Below are 15838 nucleotides of genomic sequence, written 5' to 3' on the forward strand. Positions count from 1 at the left end.
AAAATTAGTAAAGTTAACATTCAAACCACATCAGTGTCGGTCGAAGATTCATAATGCCCGATTATCTGCTATTTATTGTCCGCCAAATATAACATTTTTTAAATATTACTTTATACTCGGACACTCGGACACTGTTTCATCTCGTCCTCGTATCTCATTTTTGTTGTTTCTTGTAATACTAATCAAAAATCAAACGAATATATATATATATATATATATATATATATATATATATATATATATATATATATATATATATATATATATATATATATATATATATATATATATATAGGCTTAGAAAGGAAGGATTTGTGTAATATAAAATTGAACTCCAGTTTCCACGTAATGTAAATTGTGTAAAAATGAAAGCTGTCTATTCCACTTAAAACGATGAAAGGTCGTTATGGGTTTTTTGACCAAGAGGAGATGGTAAGATATGTTTGTTTTGAGTGATTTAATTGGTTAGAGAGAGATTTTGAGAAGGAAGAGGAAAGGGAAATTAGTTTGCTTTTTTGGAGAAAGAAAAAAAGAGAGGAGTCAAGGATAGAACTACAAGCGAAATATTGTTCCTGTGATAAGAAAAAACGGGTGTGGCAGTCCAGTGGGACTGCCGGTAGAAGTTATACTTATATACATGCGTTCGCCGTTAAAAATTTATATACGAGTCAATCTGCACAATTATTACATATGTAATGCTATAGGTAAGAGAGAGCAGAAAGAGAAAAATAATTAGTTATATAGGTATATGGTGCATCGTTTGCTGTATATAAATATTTGACCTGTAATAGGAGTATAGTAAATGAAGGATTGTATCAATATTTTAATGAAAATATATATTTTTATTTTTATATATTTATAAAAGGAGTTGAATGCAAAAAAAAATTTTACACATACTTTGCAGTAAAATTCATTGTTTATTTTGTTATTAATATAAAAATTACAATACAAGAAATACACTGCAACATCATTCAATATAATAATACAATATAAATTAAAATGTAATATTCATAGGTATTTAAAACTGCCAATATACATAACTTACTTTACGAAGATAAAAATAAAAAACCAACAACTCGGATTATGTGAGGTTAACGTGAGGTTTTTAAATATTTCAAAAATAAAAAAGGAACTTCATAATTGGGATTCGAACTCACAACTACCAGCGTATGAACCAAACACGTAAAGGATTTGCCAATTAGACATGACACTAACGGATTTCAAAATTGACAGTTCTCGGTAAAACAGTGATTATTTTGAAATACAAAAGCCTAAAATAATTATAAACGTTTAATTTTAAATAATACAAAACATATCACATAAATAATAATATTAATACATATTATATTATATATAATATTATATATATACAATATTATACAGGGTGGTCCTTAAGTATTTGTACAAAAAGAAACAGTAGATTCTACACTTTAAAATATTACGATTTAAGCCAAATTGCTTTAATAAAATGTTGATATTAGGAAAGATACAGGGTGTTAAAGTGCAAATTAAAAATTTTATTTTTCGCTATAACTTTTATGTTTGTAAAGTTTTATGTATAAAAATTTACAACTGGGTACTTTTAAGTATAAGAAATTATAATTTGATACACACTTTGATGTAACTGATAGAGGGCGCCACATATACCACATATGTGGTATAAATTTGCACTTAACTTTTTTGTCCTTTAAGTTACCTGTATCTGGGACAAAAAAATCTTAAAGATACATTATTTTAACAAAAAAAAGGTATACTTGTTAATAACTTCAAAACTCAACAGTTTTCGGGATAATCGCATTTTACAAATCAGCTGCATAATTCTGATTTAAGGCAATTACTCCAGGCAACGAAGAAAAAATAGACAAAAACATTAATACTTTTAAATTTTGGTATAAAATACCTTTAAATAAAGTTAATAGTTAACGAAATATTAAATAAAATAAATAAATTAGCAGGATAATTAATAACAGGATTTGACAAAATAACAGAATAAAAGGATTTTACATCAAACATTTTACGTTTTATGTTAAATTAAAGTCATAATTAAAACATTTTGTTTAAAACCCAAATTAAGAAATAGTTAAACTAAATAACACAACTTTTTGTCAAAGTAAGTGTTCGATATGTCCACCATTTTCTCTAATTCATTTGTCAATATATTCCATAAAAGATCGTCTCATATTAAATAGCATCATTGGTTCTAAAAAAACTGCTGCAGAATTTATTTCTTCCCATAGTTGGTTGCGAATGTTTATGGGATTCTTATAGATACGTTGTTTTAATGCGCCCCATACACCAAAATCAAGAGGATTAAATTCTGGGCTACGTAATGGCTATAATATATAATGGATGAATATATTCTTTTGGATACATATCCAAATCTTATGGTATATTATGGAACTACATCTTAATCGTCGCAGAGCTTAAATCACGTATTAAACTGTGATGTATCTCGTTCATTGGTTACTTATATACACACGGAATAACCTATCGATGACATTACTTATTTGTATGATTACGTTACAGCTTACGAGTAACTATAATTACATCTCGAAAAAATGGACTATTATGATTTACTAACGAACTAATATTATGCTTAAATAAATTGCCTGTGTGTTTACTATATTTATAACAATATCGGTTATTAGGCCAACGATGATGTTTTTGTAAACATGCTGAGTCTTTAAGGTAGATTTGTAGCAAAAGTAATATGAAACAAGACACATATGTGTTATTCAATACTTGTGTTCTAGTTTCTATTTGTCCTAATAAAAATGGTAAACAATTTACGTAATGAATAATAAGTATTCTTTTCGGATATTTTATGAATTAAATAATTATATCAATATCTAACCACATTGCCAAGGAATATGACTACCACGACCAATCCAACGTTCAGAAAAGTTTTTAAGTATGTCTAACTGCCTTTTCTCTAGAATGTGGTGGTATACCATCTTCCATAAACCACATATTTTGGGTTTTCAGCATTTTACAATAGAGAAAAATTAATACAACGCCATTATAAAAACTTAAGAAGCAGTAGAAAATGGAAATTGTAAACATGATGACGGCCAACGTCTGAATACGGACACGGCACCTAAAGAAGAAGATGAAGAATCTTTTCTCCAATATGACTTTTAGCACCCATACCAAAGCATTTTGTAATATAACATTATCATCTTTGAGATGTTTTAATAACAATAAACTATGAATTATACTTATTTGCAGGTATTCAGTGCTTTACTGCGCAAATATCAAACTAAGAATTATTATGCAGCTGACTTATAAAACGCGATTATCTCGAAAACGGTTAAATTTTGAGGTTACTAACAAGTATACTTTTTCTTTGTAAAAATAATGTATCTTTAATATTTTTTAACACAAATAGAGCTAACTTAAAGAACAGAAAAGTTAAGCGCAAATTTATGCCACACACGTGGCATATGTGGCGCCCTCTATTAGTTACATTAAAGTATGTATAAAATTACAATTTATCCTACTCAAAAGCATCCAACTGTAAATTTTTGTATAAAAATATTTACAAACGTAAAAGTTATAGCGAAAAATAAAATTTTAAATTTTCACTTTAACACCCTGTATCTTTCTTAATATCAACATTTTATTAAAGCAAGTTGGCTTAAATCGTAATATTTTAAAGTGCAGAATCTACGGTTTCTGTTTGTACAATTACTTAAGGACCACCCTGTATATATAATATATATAATATTAAATATATATATACAAAAGGAATATTTTTATTCTCGAGAGAGGAAGAGAGAGAAAATATATCTTCTGTCTCTCTCTTACTCATTATCTTACATATGTAATGGTTTCACAGATTCACTCTCATGCAAATTCCCAACGCCGGCCGTGCGTATAGAAGTATACCTTCAAAAAAAGTGTTTTTACGTTGAGAGATGAAGTAGTGAATCGTGAAAGAAAGTTTGTGAATTTGTTTGTGGCACCATAATACGTAATTGTAAGTAGAGATCTTCAAATCCACAATTTGTAAGTTTTTCTTTAAATTTAAGAATTATTTGAGGCGAGGCCGCATATGTATGTAGAAGCAGCATAAGGTGAAACAACCTACAGTTTAGTTTTGTTTTATTGAAGACAAAAGATATGTCTAGAGCTAGAGATTCGGAGTGAATTTTTGTTTTGGATATTTTATTGAATAGAGACAGCTTTTTTAATAAATTCATAGGAACCAAGAGGACATTAGGATCATATGATCTACTTTTATTTATATTGATAATTATATGGTATAATCTTGTTTTTTATGTAACTTTAATTTTATACAGCAGATATATTTGGTTTTCCATGGTTCAATATATTGATAAAAGGTACATATGGTATTGTTTTGAACAGAAGACTGAAATAGAATACCATTGCAAGAATGACAATGTATACCCAAAGACTTCATAGGGTGTCATTATAAAGTCTAAAAAAAATTGAAAAAAACCTTCGAACTACTTAAGAACATTGTTAAAAACCTCTCATCTTACACTAGTTGAATTATTTTATCTATCAACAAAAAAAAATAATTATGAAGAGGCTAAGATTTTTTGTTTAAGAAGCAACTTTAGTAAGCAGGAAGAAACACCCAAGAGTGAGCCTCGCAGTCAGTTAGTCGTTTAAACGAGCATTGCAAAGATAAGTGGCTTTAAGCTAAAAACAGAAATAGAATAAAAATGCACAAAACTACACGCGACCGGACACCAAAACAAGCCGTCGGTAATTCGTTAAATAAACGTCTGGTTTTTCCACTTTTTTTATGTGTTTTCCCAATTTTCAGCTCGTAATCGTCAGAGAAAAATGGCAGCTGAAGCTTTGGAGCGATTATTTTTAATCGGTGCACCCGCTGCATGCTCAAATAATAATTTTTAATGGGATTTTCTCTCGAAAATTCGGTCGTGCGACAAAAACGTGAATTATTTAACGGATTTTGAGACTCTTATCTTATATTGGAAATATTGGCGGGATTTTCGGGACGAAAATTAAATACGAGAGGGAAATAAAAATCCAGAACGATACGAATGGAATAAAATCGAAGAGATTTTCCTAATGTTATTAAAAGGGGGATTTTTAAATCAGTTTTTATGTTTCGACAATCTACTTCAAATGAACGAAAAAATTATTGTAGTCATGTATTTTATCCCGATTTCAACGCCATTATAAAGTATTGTTAGGGCTTGACTATGGATTATAGAATAAGATACACTTTTTTGTGGAATTTTAAAAATATTTGACATTCGGAAAGGCATATCAGCTTTCGTTAACTATTTCTATGAAACTCACTGTACGTAGGCAGTCCGATAAGTACTAAGCCTCACCGCCCGATAGAATCACTATCTCAAGAGAAATCTACTATCGTGTAGAACATTATTGTCGACGGCTACTGTCAAAATTTTAGTCGAATCGGACTCGTAGTTTTATTTTGAGCGCGTGTGACAGCGGGCCTGTTCGTGGATTTTAGAAAAATTCAAAAAGAGCTATATCGGTCACTGATTCAATTCTTGTTTTTGGAAGGGAAATTGTTCCCCTTCTTCTTCGCAGGCAATCGTCAAAAATTGGTATAATAAGTTTTAATCTGGTCACACGTAGTTTTTGATGAGTCACGCCTCGGTGCTCCGAAAATAGCTACCACGGAGGATAACCTGACAAAAATCCACGATCTCGTATTGACAGTCCGCCGACTAGAGGTGCGCGAGATAGCTGAGACAGTAGGAATCTCAAAAGACCGCGTATGTCATATGCTGTATAAAATTTTGGGCATGAGAAAGCTATCCCCGCGATGGGTGCCGCCTTTTTTCACACCGGACAACAGTGTTTGATTGTATTTCAGCGTAATCCGAAGAAGTTTCTACGTCGTTTCGTAAACGTCGACGAAACATGGATTCACTGGACACCAGAGACCCTGAAACAGTCGAAACAGTGGATGGTACCAGGGAACGTGCTTCGAAGAAGTGAAGATTGTCCTATCAGCCGGAAAGGTGGTGACCATCATTTTGTGGGATTTACAATAGATAATCTACATCGACTATTTGGAGAAGGGCAAATAGGTCACAGGGCCCTACTACGCCGAATTATTAGGCCGATTCAACGTCGAATTAGAGAAAATAGACCTTATTTGGCAAAAAAAAGTGCTCTTCCATCATGACATCGTACCGGCTCATACCTTTACCGTCGCCATCGCGAAATTGGTCGAATAGGGCTTCAAACTTTTGCCCATTCACCGTATTCTTCAGATTTGACCCATTGCGCCTTATTTTTGTTTTCAAACTTGAAAAAGGCACTCGCCGGGCAGAAAATTAAGTCGTATAAGAAGGTCATCGTCGTCACGACAGCTTACTTTGCAGACCTCGAAAAAACGTATTTCTCAGATAGTTTAAAGAAGTGGGACGCAAATTAGTATATTGATGTGGAATAAATGTTTTAAATAAAAAAAAAAGAGTTTAAAAAAAAATATAAAAAAATTAAAAACAAAACATTATTAGTCTTTGAATTAGTCAAACCTATCAAGGAAATAATAATTTAATTCTTGTGTTAAAACTTGATGAACTGCTGTATATTCATATACTTATGACAATATTAAAGTGTTATTCCCTTGGTAATACCTTAACTCTTCTACTAGGTATATTGGAATAAAAAAGGTGGGTAATGATGCAAAGAAGTAACTCCAGAATTCAAGCTATCGAAATTAGATTTTTCCGGCATGTGGAATGCCGGAAATAATAGAATTCATAACAAAATGGAAATAACATATAGACGGAATAGATAAAAATAAACTGACTAAACAAATAAGAAATTACACATCATAGAAAGAAGACCTATGTGACACTCTTTAAAAAGATAGGATGAAGTTTGATACCAGAACAGGCAAAAAATGATTAAATAATGAAATATAAAAGAAGAAGATCACAAACTCTTACTTTCGCTACATATAGGTCGTGCTTTATCTCTTGTATTAATTTTTTTAGAGGAAGAAATCTAATGAGCGTGCATTACCCGTCTATAGTTGCATTATACTGAAATCCATTATGGATTAAAAATTACCCTTTTTGATAAGAATTTTTTTTACCCAAAAATCGTCTGGATCATTAAGAGATTAATAAAATGAATACTAATGTTAAATGCAGACAGGCTCGTTTATTTGAAACCTAATTTGTCGTGTTGGTCTTTCTTAGTAACTAATACCGCAAAAGTTTTTAAGCAAAAACTTTGTAATTGAGATGGTTAACTGCCGTCGGTCGGGCTAAAACTTACGTAAATAGTTGGTCCGGAAATTACAAACTTTAAGGAGTAAAGTGTGTTTTCGGGGCAATTACAAAGTTCGATGTCTCCGCTCTTCTTGAGCATACTTCATTCCAAATTGTTGCTTGCTTGGTTGAAGCAACTTTCAGGATAAATTTCTTTTTAATTGTATTCCGTCGTCTAGCACATAGCCGATATGCCTAAGTTTCCTTGTGAATTTTAGACTTGAATCAGTCTTAATATGTGTCAAAAGCATAAGTGGAGCATTTTCAAAACGTTGTGAGTGACAACATAAGTTTTAGCGGCATATAAACGTAAAATAGAAGACAACAGAGGAATAATTATAGAAAATTGCGAACATATGAAAGCATAAAAGAAATATACAGTGCTTTTTAGATAAAACTGTCTACCTTAAATATCTTTTGAACTTCTTTTCTTTTTAGGAAAAGCGGAAAAATACGTCAATTACTATTTGAACCATATCATTCCTTAATTTTTTTAAATTACTTTTACTTTTTTTATTTGATATTTGGATTCACCCCTCTGTACTAATTTCAAAACTGTATAACACATGATGCTTAAAGTGATGTTTATGAAAAAAATAAATACATAGGTAATCAAGAAAACTGGATTGAAAAAAAATATTTTTTTAACAATTTTATTACAAACATTTAGAATAAACAATTTACTACAAAAAATGTTTATAATAATTGTTCAAAATTACTTCCATTCACTTTCATTCATTAGTACAATATATTTTAAAATTCTTCTCTGATATTGCTGACAACGTCTGCATTTAATTGTCGACATTTTTTATCCTCTATTCTTTGTCGTCAATCATCCAGAGATTCTGGTCGAGTAGCATAAATTTTTGTTTTTAAATACCCCCATAGGCAGAAGTATAGGGGTGTTAAATCCGGTGACCTAGGTGGCCAATCCATTATCTGTCCTCTTCTACCTATCTAAGGAGCGGGGAAAGTTACGTTTAAAAATTGTCGCAGGTAGACCAAAGTGTGGAGAAGCTTCATCATGTTGAAATAAAACCACCAACAATTATGGATTATTAATCTTGTACCAATTTAATTTTAAATGGATGGGGCTTAAATTTATGGAAGATTCGGAAGGCTGTAGAAGGTGAAACACCGATTGCTCTGAATATTGTTAACAGTGATTGTGATTGCTCAGCCTCTAAGTTAACTTGCCCTAAGACGGCTACTTGGATTGATTCGTTATTTACCTGCCTCCGCCGGTTATGTTTTTTATTGCAAACTGGCCCTGTTGCTCTAAACTTCTGCATCAGTTCAATCACATATTTATATATACATAATTACATGTCATAGACATAGTTAGATGTCTATTGTGGTGTGCTTCATTAAAAATTCTAGCAGCAGGTCTTGCACAATTATTATTTTTGTAGTATAAACTCACAATTTCGATTATTTCTTGCAAGTGTTAACAAAGAAAAATTTTCTATCACATAAACTAATCACTTCAAGCCGAATATATTATACATTTTTTAAATCAGTTCAAAAAGTAGAAACCAAATATAAAATAAAAAAAGGGATAAAGGGGTGATACAAGGGGTGAGGGGGTGCATTCTCCCCCTTCAAATATTAATTGACTTGTTTTTGAGCTATTCCTAAAAATTAGAAGTTCAAGTTATTTAAGGTGGATAGTTTTATCTGAAAAGCACTGTACTGAAAAATACGAAATATACATTACATAATACATAAAGATCGAAGTAACTTCGAGGTAATAGGAGTAAATAAAAGAAAGTATTTTAGAATGGTCTAATGATTAATTCAAAAACGTTAACGATAAGCAATGCTGCACACAGATACAAGATAAAACAGTGATACGTACACGAACGCAATGGGAGTATCAAATAGGCTCCTCCGATATAAAAGAAAACTTATTGAGACAGCACATTAAGGAAATAAAAAAAACCTAAACAAACATAATGAATAAGAAGTTTTACAGCCTGGTAAAGGAGGCGACTCACTGATTTTAACAAGGACTAATTCCTATAAAGACAAAAGAGAAATAATTTGTCGAAAGGAAAAGGTGGTGACTGATTTTTTCGAAGACTGACTATTTCAAATACCAAGAGGATCTAATTTTAACAGTAGACTTGCTGATTGGGCTTGCATTATGTACGGGAAACGTTCCTGGACAATATCAAAGGTAGCAGATCTTTTTGAATAATGCGATATCTGAAACAATGAAGAAATGCCCGAGGAATTGAGAGTGAAATGTTTTCAATACATTAGAAAGGCAATCAATTAACGTGAGTAAACTACTCACAGATTAGAGAGACATATGTTTTCACTAGTATATTAACAAGAAGTTTGTTTGTATATACGGAAGATATTATAAGGTTTTTGCTTAATTTCTGAGGATCGTGATTTCTTCCAATATTCCTAACAATTTTTCTCCATTGCTCTCTATCTTCAGCTGCTCTGAGATCTTCGAAGAATGAGTTTCCAGCTGAATTCTTAATTTGGTCGGACCATTTAGTTGGTGATCGTCCTCTTGATTTTCTCCCCAGAATGTTTTCAGAAAAAATTAATCTCACCAAACTATCGTCACTTCTGCGAACCACGTGACCAAAAAATTGCCGAATACGTTGCAGACATATTGTGGACAGCCTTTTTTAATCTCGAGTTGATTTAGAATGAAAATGTTTGTCCTATGAGCTGTCCAAGGTATAAGCAGCATTCTTCTTCAGTACCACATCTCAAAGGCATCAATTTTTTGGCGCTTGCTTTCGCGAAGAGTCCAAGTCTCTGCCCCGTATAGAAATATTGAGAATACAAGGGCATTCACCAGTCTCATCTTGATATTTTGAGAGATAGATCTGTCATTCCAAACTTTAGTTCTGTAACTCATCGCATTTTTTGCCATACCAATACGTCTCCGAACTTCTGCTTCACAGTTGGCATCCTTAGTTATACTAGGACCGAGATAGACAAAACTGTCCACTATCTGGTATTCCTGTAACATGTTAGTCAGTTAAATAATGTGGAATATGTCTACCACCATTATTTTTGTCTTAGCTTTATTGATTTTTAGGCCAACTTTATTGCTTTCGTACTCAACTCTTCGCAGGAGATTAAACATGTCTTGATTATTTGCTGCTATAAGTGTAGTGTCATCAGCAAATCTTGAATTGGAGATTTTCCTACCAGCCACTGTTACTCCACCGGCTCATCGATCTAAGGCCATCCTCATGACATGTTCACAATATATAATGTTAAATAAGACATGTGATAACACGTATCCTTGTCTAACACCTCTCTTGGTCTTGAATTGGTTTGAGAACTTCTGATCTAGTCATACTGTTGCTATATTGGACTGGTACAGATTTTTCACCAGGTTTTGGTAGTCAAAGAAGCATATTACAATCATAGGTACTTGAAATTCTCTAGACTTTTCAATGAGTTGTCTTGGGTTCAGGATTTGTTCCCGTGTACATTTTCCCTTTACAAACCTCGCTTGTTCCTGAGGTATTTGTTAATGTAGACTAATGTAGGTTTTTAATCTGTTTTTGATGACATTCAACGATATTTTACTAGCATGTGTTATTAGTGACAGTGTGCGGCAGTTTTCAAATCAGGTAGTAGTTACTTTTTTGTGAAGCGGGATATAAATTGAGGTACACCAATCAGATGGCCATTTTCCTAAATTTCAAACAGCGACACAGATAGAATCGATGATATGTGTCACCTAATAACTGTAGTATTTCACCTGGCATTTAATCAATGCCTGGGGATTTATTTCTCTTTAGCGATAATGGTTCCAGCGATACTGGTATACGGTCACATATTTCTTATGCGTCAAGTAATAGACATTTGCTTGGTATATGATGCAGAGCTACATATTTTGTTTGTAGATCTCCGTGATAAAAAGTAAACTAGTATACATAATGAAAAAGCTTTGGGATATTGATGAAACTTGGATGCTGGTTAATTTGGGTAAGGAGTACATCAAAAAAGTAGGGTAATGTCTAGACTAATGTCTTAACTTTAGCACTATTTACTTGGAAAGTAAATAGTGCTTTATAGTATTATTACGATGTATGTATGATAAGGATAAAAATTTATAATTTTTGTACTAATTAATATTTTAAAGTATTTTTTAAACAATATTTTAATTAAAAGTGTTTGTATTTCATGTATAAATTAAAGTTCATGGTTAAATACTTCGTAATATCAAGATAATTTATATTAAACATACCAACACGGAAACTCTGGCATGGAAGTAGTTCGTACCTGCAATAAAAAAAATATATTAACGACACAAATTCAAAAACAATTTTTTAAAAGTGTTTCTATTTACTGTTTACTAGAATTACAAAAAACACGTATAAAAAGCCGGCTTCCACAAATCAATATAACAAGTAGGGTTTTGTGTATACTCTGGAATCAATAAAGAACTGCAAACAATAAAATAACTGATGAAAAAGTTCATAAAATCCATAAAGGGATTCATTTTCACAAAACTGCATGCACTGATTAAAGCACCAAAAGCTAGTTATTACAACACATTTTTTTTAGAAGTATTCCATGTATTGATAATTATATAGATTTATACAAATGCGAAAATCATTTTTCAGAATAAAAAATAATTTAACATAAATGTGTTTGCAGAAATGGCTAAAACAGATCAACAAAGCCTTTTATACCCGTTTTAGAATGTGCAAGTAAGATCGATGCAGGGAAAATTGAAAACAACTCTTTTGAAAAATGTGTTACATACTTAAAAATTAATAATAAGGAATATGTCATATTTAAATAGCATATTTATACAGAGTGAGGACACTTTAAAAAGTTTTCACCGTTTTTATTCATTCCCTTACATAATATGAAAAATCAGAAAGGCAGGTTAAGAGTGGGAGATTTATGTCTGTGGATGCTCTTATTGATGTGATTTTTGCTGTAACCGTTCTGGATGAGGGCTTGTTTTAAACAGGAGGGCTCAAAGGGACTAAATGAGCATATCATGGGAGAAAATAACTAAAAAATTAACGTTGCTAACTTTAAAGAAATTAGCTCTATGACAACATTATGAAACTATTGTCTTATTGGAGTATGGTTTAAACTACTTCTCGTGCAATCTTCGATCGAACAACACAAATTATAAATTTCTGTTCTCAGACCAATCTCCATTATTCTTCTGTAGTCAATATGTAACACAGGTAATAACATTAGGACTCGGTTAAGAATTTTATATGAGAAATTTTTAATATTGAAGTGACAAACACCCGCAAATTATTTAAAAAAATCATATGTACCATCCACAAAAGGTAATGTGTGGTCCGGTTTTTTCAATAATTGCGATTGTTCGGTTTTTATTTATCTTTTATATTTCCAGCAGGATTCTCCGACAGTGTTAGATGAAAGATTTTAAAACAACAGGATTGGAAGAATGTGAGCAATTTAAGGGCATACGAGATCACCTGAGTTAAATCGGCTAGACTAATTTTTTTGGGGATATCTCAAATTTGTTGCAAATAAAACACAACTGGACGGTATTATTAAATTCAAAAGACGAATTGTAGTAGTATGCCGTCAAATTTTATGTGAAGTTTGTTAAAATGTTGGACGGGGATTCGAAAACAGATTTTATTATTGCTTAAAGCATTAGAGCACAATGAAAAATATTTTGAAAAATTATTAACATAATTCGTTTCAGATCATATTTTTTTCCTCTTATTCATAAGTTACAACGATGCCCAGACGTTATCAAACTATTTCAACTAAAAGAAGCTTCAAACAAGTATTTTTAGCTGATGGGCAAAAAATATTTACCTAAGCTACCCAAAAATTTACTTTTCCTTCTAATTCCTTATGCAATGTACAAGACTAAAGGAAATTTTTTAAATTGTCACCCTGTAAGTGCATGTTCAGATTTAAAAACATTTTAAATCTAGTTACACGGGGCAAAATGGGTTACAGGAAATAGGAATAAAGAAAGTACATCTCTTAAGGGGTTTAATATTTCACATGTCAGATATGTGCCTCTAGAAAATTTTCCAGTGCCAAGTAATATGTAGTCCACGGATAAAAATGTGATGCATAAAATTGCACACTTTTTACAAAACCACGCGAAATCTACAAGTAAACTGCGATGCTACGACCCTTGCAAATATTTCTAGTTACAATACAGGACCGGTGTTATACGAAAATCTATTAAAATAAATAAGTTAATCAAAGATATTTTTAGCCTATATGAAAGAAACCAAAGAAATAAATTAACGAGTACTGCATACAATTGAGATCATAACTACTATGTACATCAAACTAACCATAAACTCCAATATGGTTCTGAAACTATCCTTTTCTGGCATTTCTGTGTTATATACTATATTTATTATGAATTTAATTGACCATTATCAATATACATAATTTAATTTTATCTGATTAATAAAAATAGTAAATTTTATGAAGATCCCACAAGACAATAGCTTCGAAACAGAACAATTGGTTTAGTTTAATATTTTAAAAATAAGAATTTTCCAAATTGAATAGGTACTTTTTGATACGTAGACACTCTTGAGCACAGCCCCAAAAAAAAACTTATGATTTGAACGACAACATTGAACAACATCTTAGATATACTTGTGCTCTAAGCAAAAGAGAAACAAAACGTGCACCGACGAAATAAAAAGAAAATCTTTTTGTTGCTTCGTCAAAGGAAGCCGATCCTGAGTCGGTCTTCCATAAGGGCTCCGTAATTACATTCACGTCATGTCTACATGTCGACGGCGTGTCACTCTCATAAAGTGCATCCAGTGCATCATCCCTCTCGTTGCGAAACGCATAGGCATTAGTCGGGGATGTTCACAGGATGTCCGGGTTCGTTCTACGATATTAAGTTCTGTTATTAAGAGACGACTTGACATGAAGAAAATACGATTATCGCGATGGTATTTCGCGTAATAGTAGAACAATAAACTGATGAAGCTCGAGGTTGTATGCTATCAGTGGCTTTCCGTTCCAGGCGTAATTAGGAACACTATGTACGCTATTTTAATTACGGAAGACTTGTAATAATTTAAACAAGAGATTAACGTACAGCAGTGAATTGTGTAGACGATAAACTCGTTAAAATATTATATTTTTTTCTTTGTTATAATAAAATGATAACATATGCTATTTTTTTAAGTAAAACATGAATATAATTACTGCATAGTTTAGTTAATAAAATAATTATTTAAGTAACACAAATGCCAGATGAATGAAATAGCAAAGCTCTCATTTCTGACATTCTTCATATACTCTTGGTTCTGTTGCATCGAATCTCTTTTCCATAGTATATGGCATTATTGATCTTGCACGTTACTTTGTACTTTTTACCATCATCACTTTATTTTTCTTCAGCTTCTGTACAACATTGTAAAGTTTTTTTATTTAGATATATATTGTTCGGTTTCTACTTTGCTTGGATTTTTATATTCATTATTTCGTATTTTCTACTTTTAAGTATTGTCCAAGCTTTTCTTTCTGCTCCATATAGGTCTTTTTTCATGTCGCTGCTGTGTATCCGATACTCTCCTTTTAAGCTTCGTATCTTAGCATTAATGTTGTTTCTTGTATTTTTGTGCAGCTAATAAGTGTTATTTAGTTTATAGCTTCAGTATTGCAGTTATGTTTATAATTATTATTATCCCCTGATTTTTGTGTAATATATAGATATACATAAAGTAACCTGCACCTCCCTGATGGAAGAGAAAGTTGTTCTGATTGCGTCTTAATAGATTCAAGATAAGAACACGGACTCAGATCATTGCCTAGTAATTTCAACATTGAAGAATAGAATTTTAAAAATTAGCGAAGAAAATAAAATATTTAAAAGGATGTGGAATATACAATATCTAAAAGATGCAAAAGTTGCAGAACGGTACTCGAAAAACATCACCAACAGGGTGAGGAAGCCAAACAACAACAAAAAATCAATCGATGTGTGGAATACTTTAATCAGATATTTCGTATAGAGGAAGAAGAAGAAAACCTGGAAGATGAAAGAGATGAGGTAATAGGAAGAGATGAGAGTAAAGAAAAACCATTATTAATTCTTCAAGTTAAAGACGCAGTTTTTATCCAAAATAGTGTATTTTGGATTTTTATTTTGATATATCTATAGCAGAAGCGAATAAATTTCATGTATTGTTAAAATTGTATCAGGAAATCATTATCAATCATTGTCATCTTTGAGATCAGTTAAAGTAGAAATTCATTTTGTTTGTCCAACTATAATAGATAATGATTGTACAAATATTTACAAATAAGTCATGTTAGAATATTCCAAGATACGTCCAACAATAAGAAAATAAAATTGCATAAAAAAGGGCAGAAAAATAACCCAGTTTCGGCGGCAAATGCAAAAATCGTTTATTTTCACATATACTATTTTACCTTTGCAGGAAAGAATAAACACATTAAAAAAGACGTATAAAGATACAGTAAGGTCATTATATCTCTAGAATGTTATTTTAAAGTTTAATTTTCATCATTCAGAATTTTCTAACAAAAAAATATAAAGTGATTCTGTCTTTATTTGTTGTAAAAGTTTCGGTGAGCAT

At 31.5% G+C, this 15838-nt stretch overlaps 1 protein-coding gene across 1 annotated transcript in view; it reads right to left on the reverse strand.

Moving 5' to 3' along the window:
• LOC140438043 (uncharacterized) overlaps positions 1–15838 on the reverse strand; it is a 320775-nt gene that overhangs the window by 196631 nt on the left and 108306 nt on the right. The window contains exon 3 of the mRNA XM_072527757.1: positions 11491–11525. Coding sequence (XP_072383858.1) covers positions 11491–11525 — 35 coding nt within the window. The remainder of the gene's footprint in view (positions 1–11490; positions 11526–15838) is intronic.

Source organism: Diabrotica undecimpunctata, chromosome 4, assembly GCF_040954645.1.
Source record: "Diabrotica undecimpunctata isolate CICGRU chromosome 4, icDiaUnde3, whole genome shotgun sequence".
NCBI lineage: Eukaryota > Metazoa > Arthropoda > Insecta > Coleoptera > Chrysomelidae > Diabrotica > Diabrotica undecimpunctata.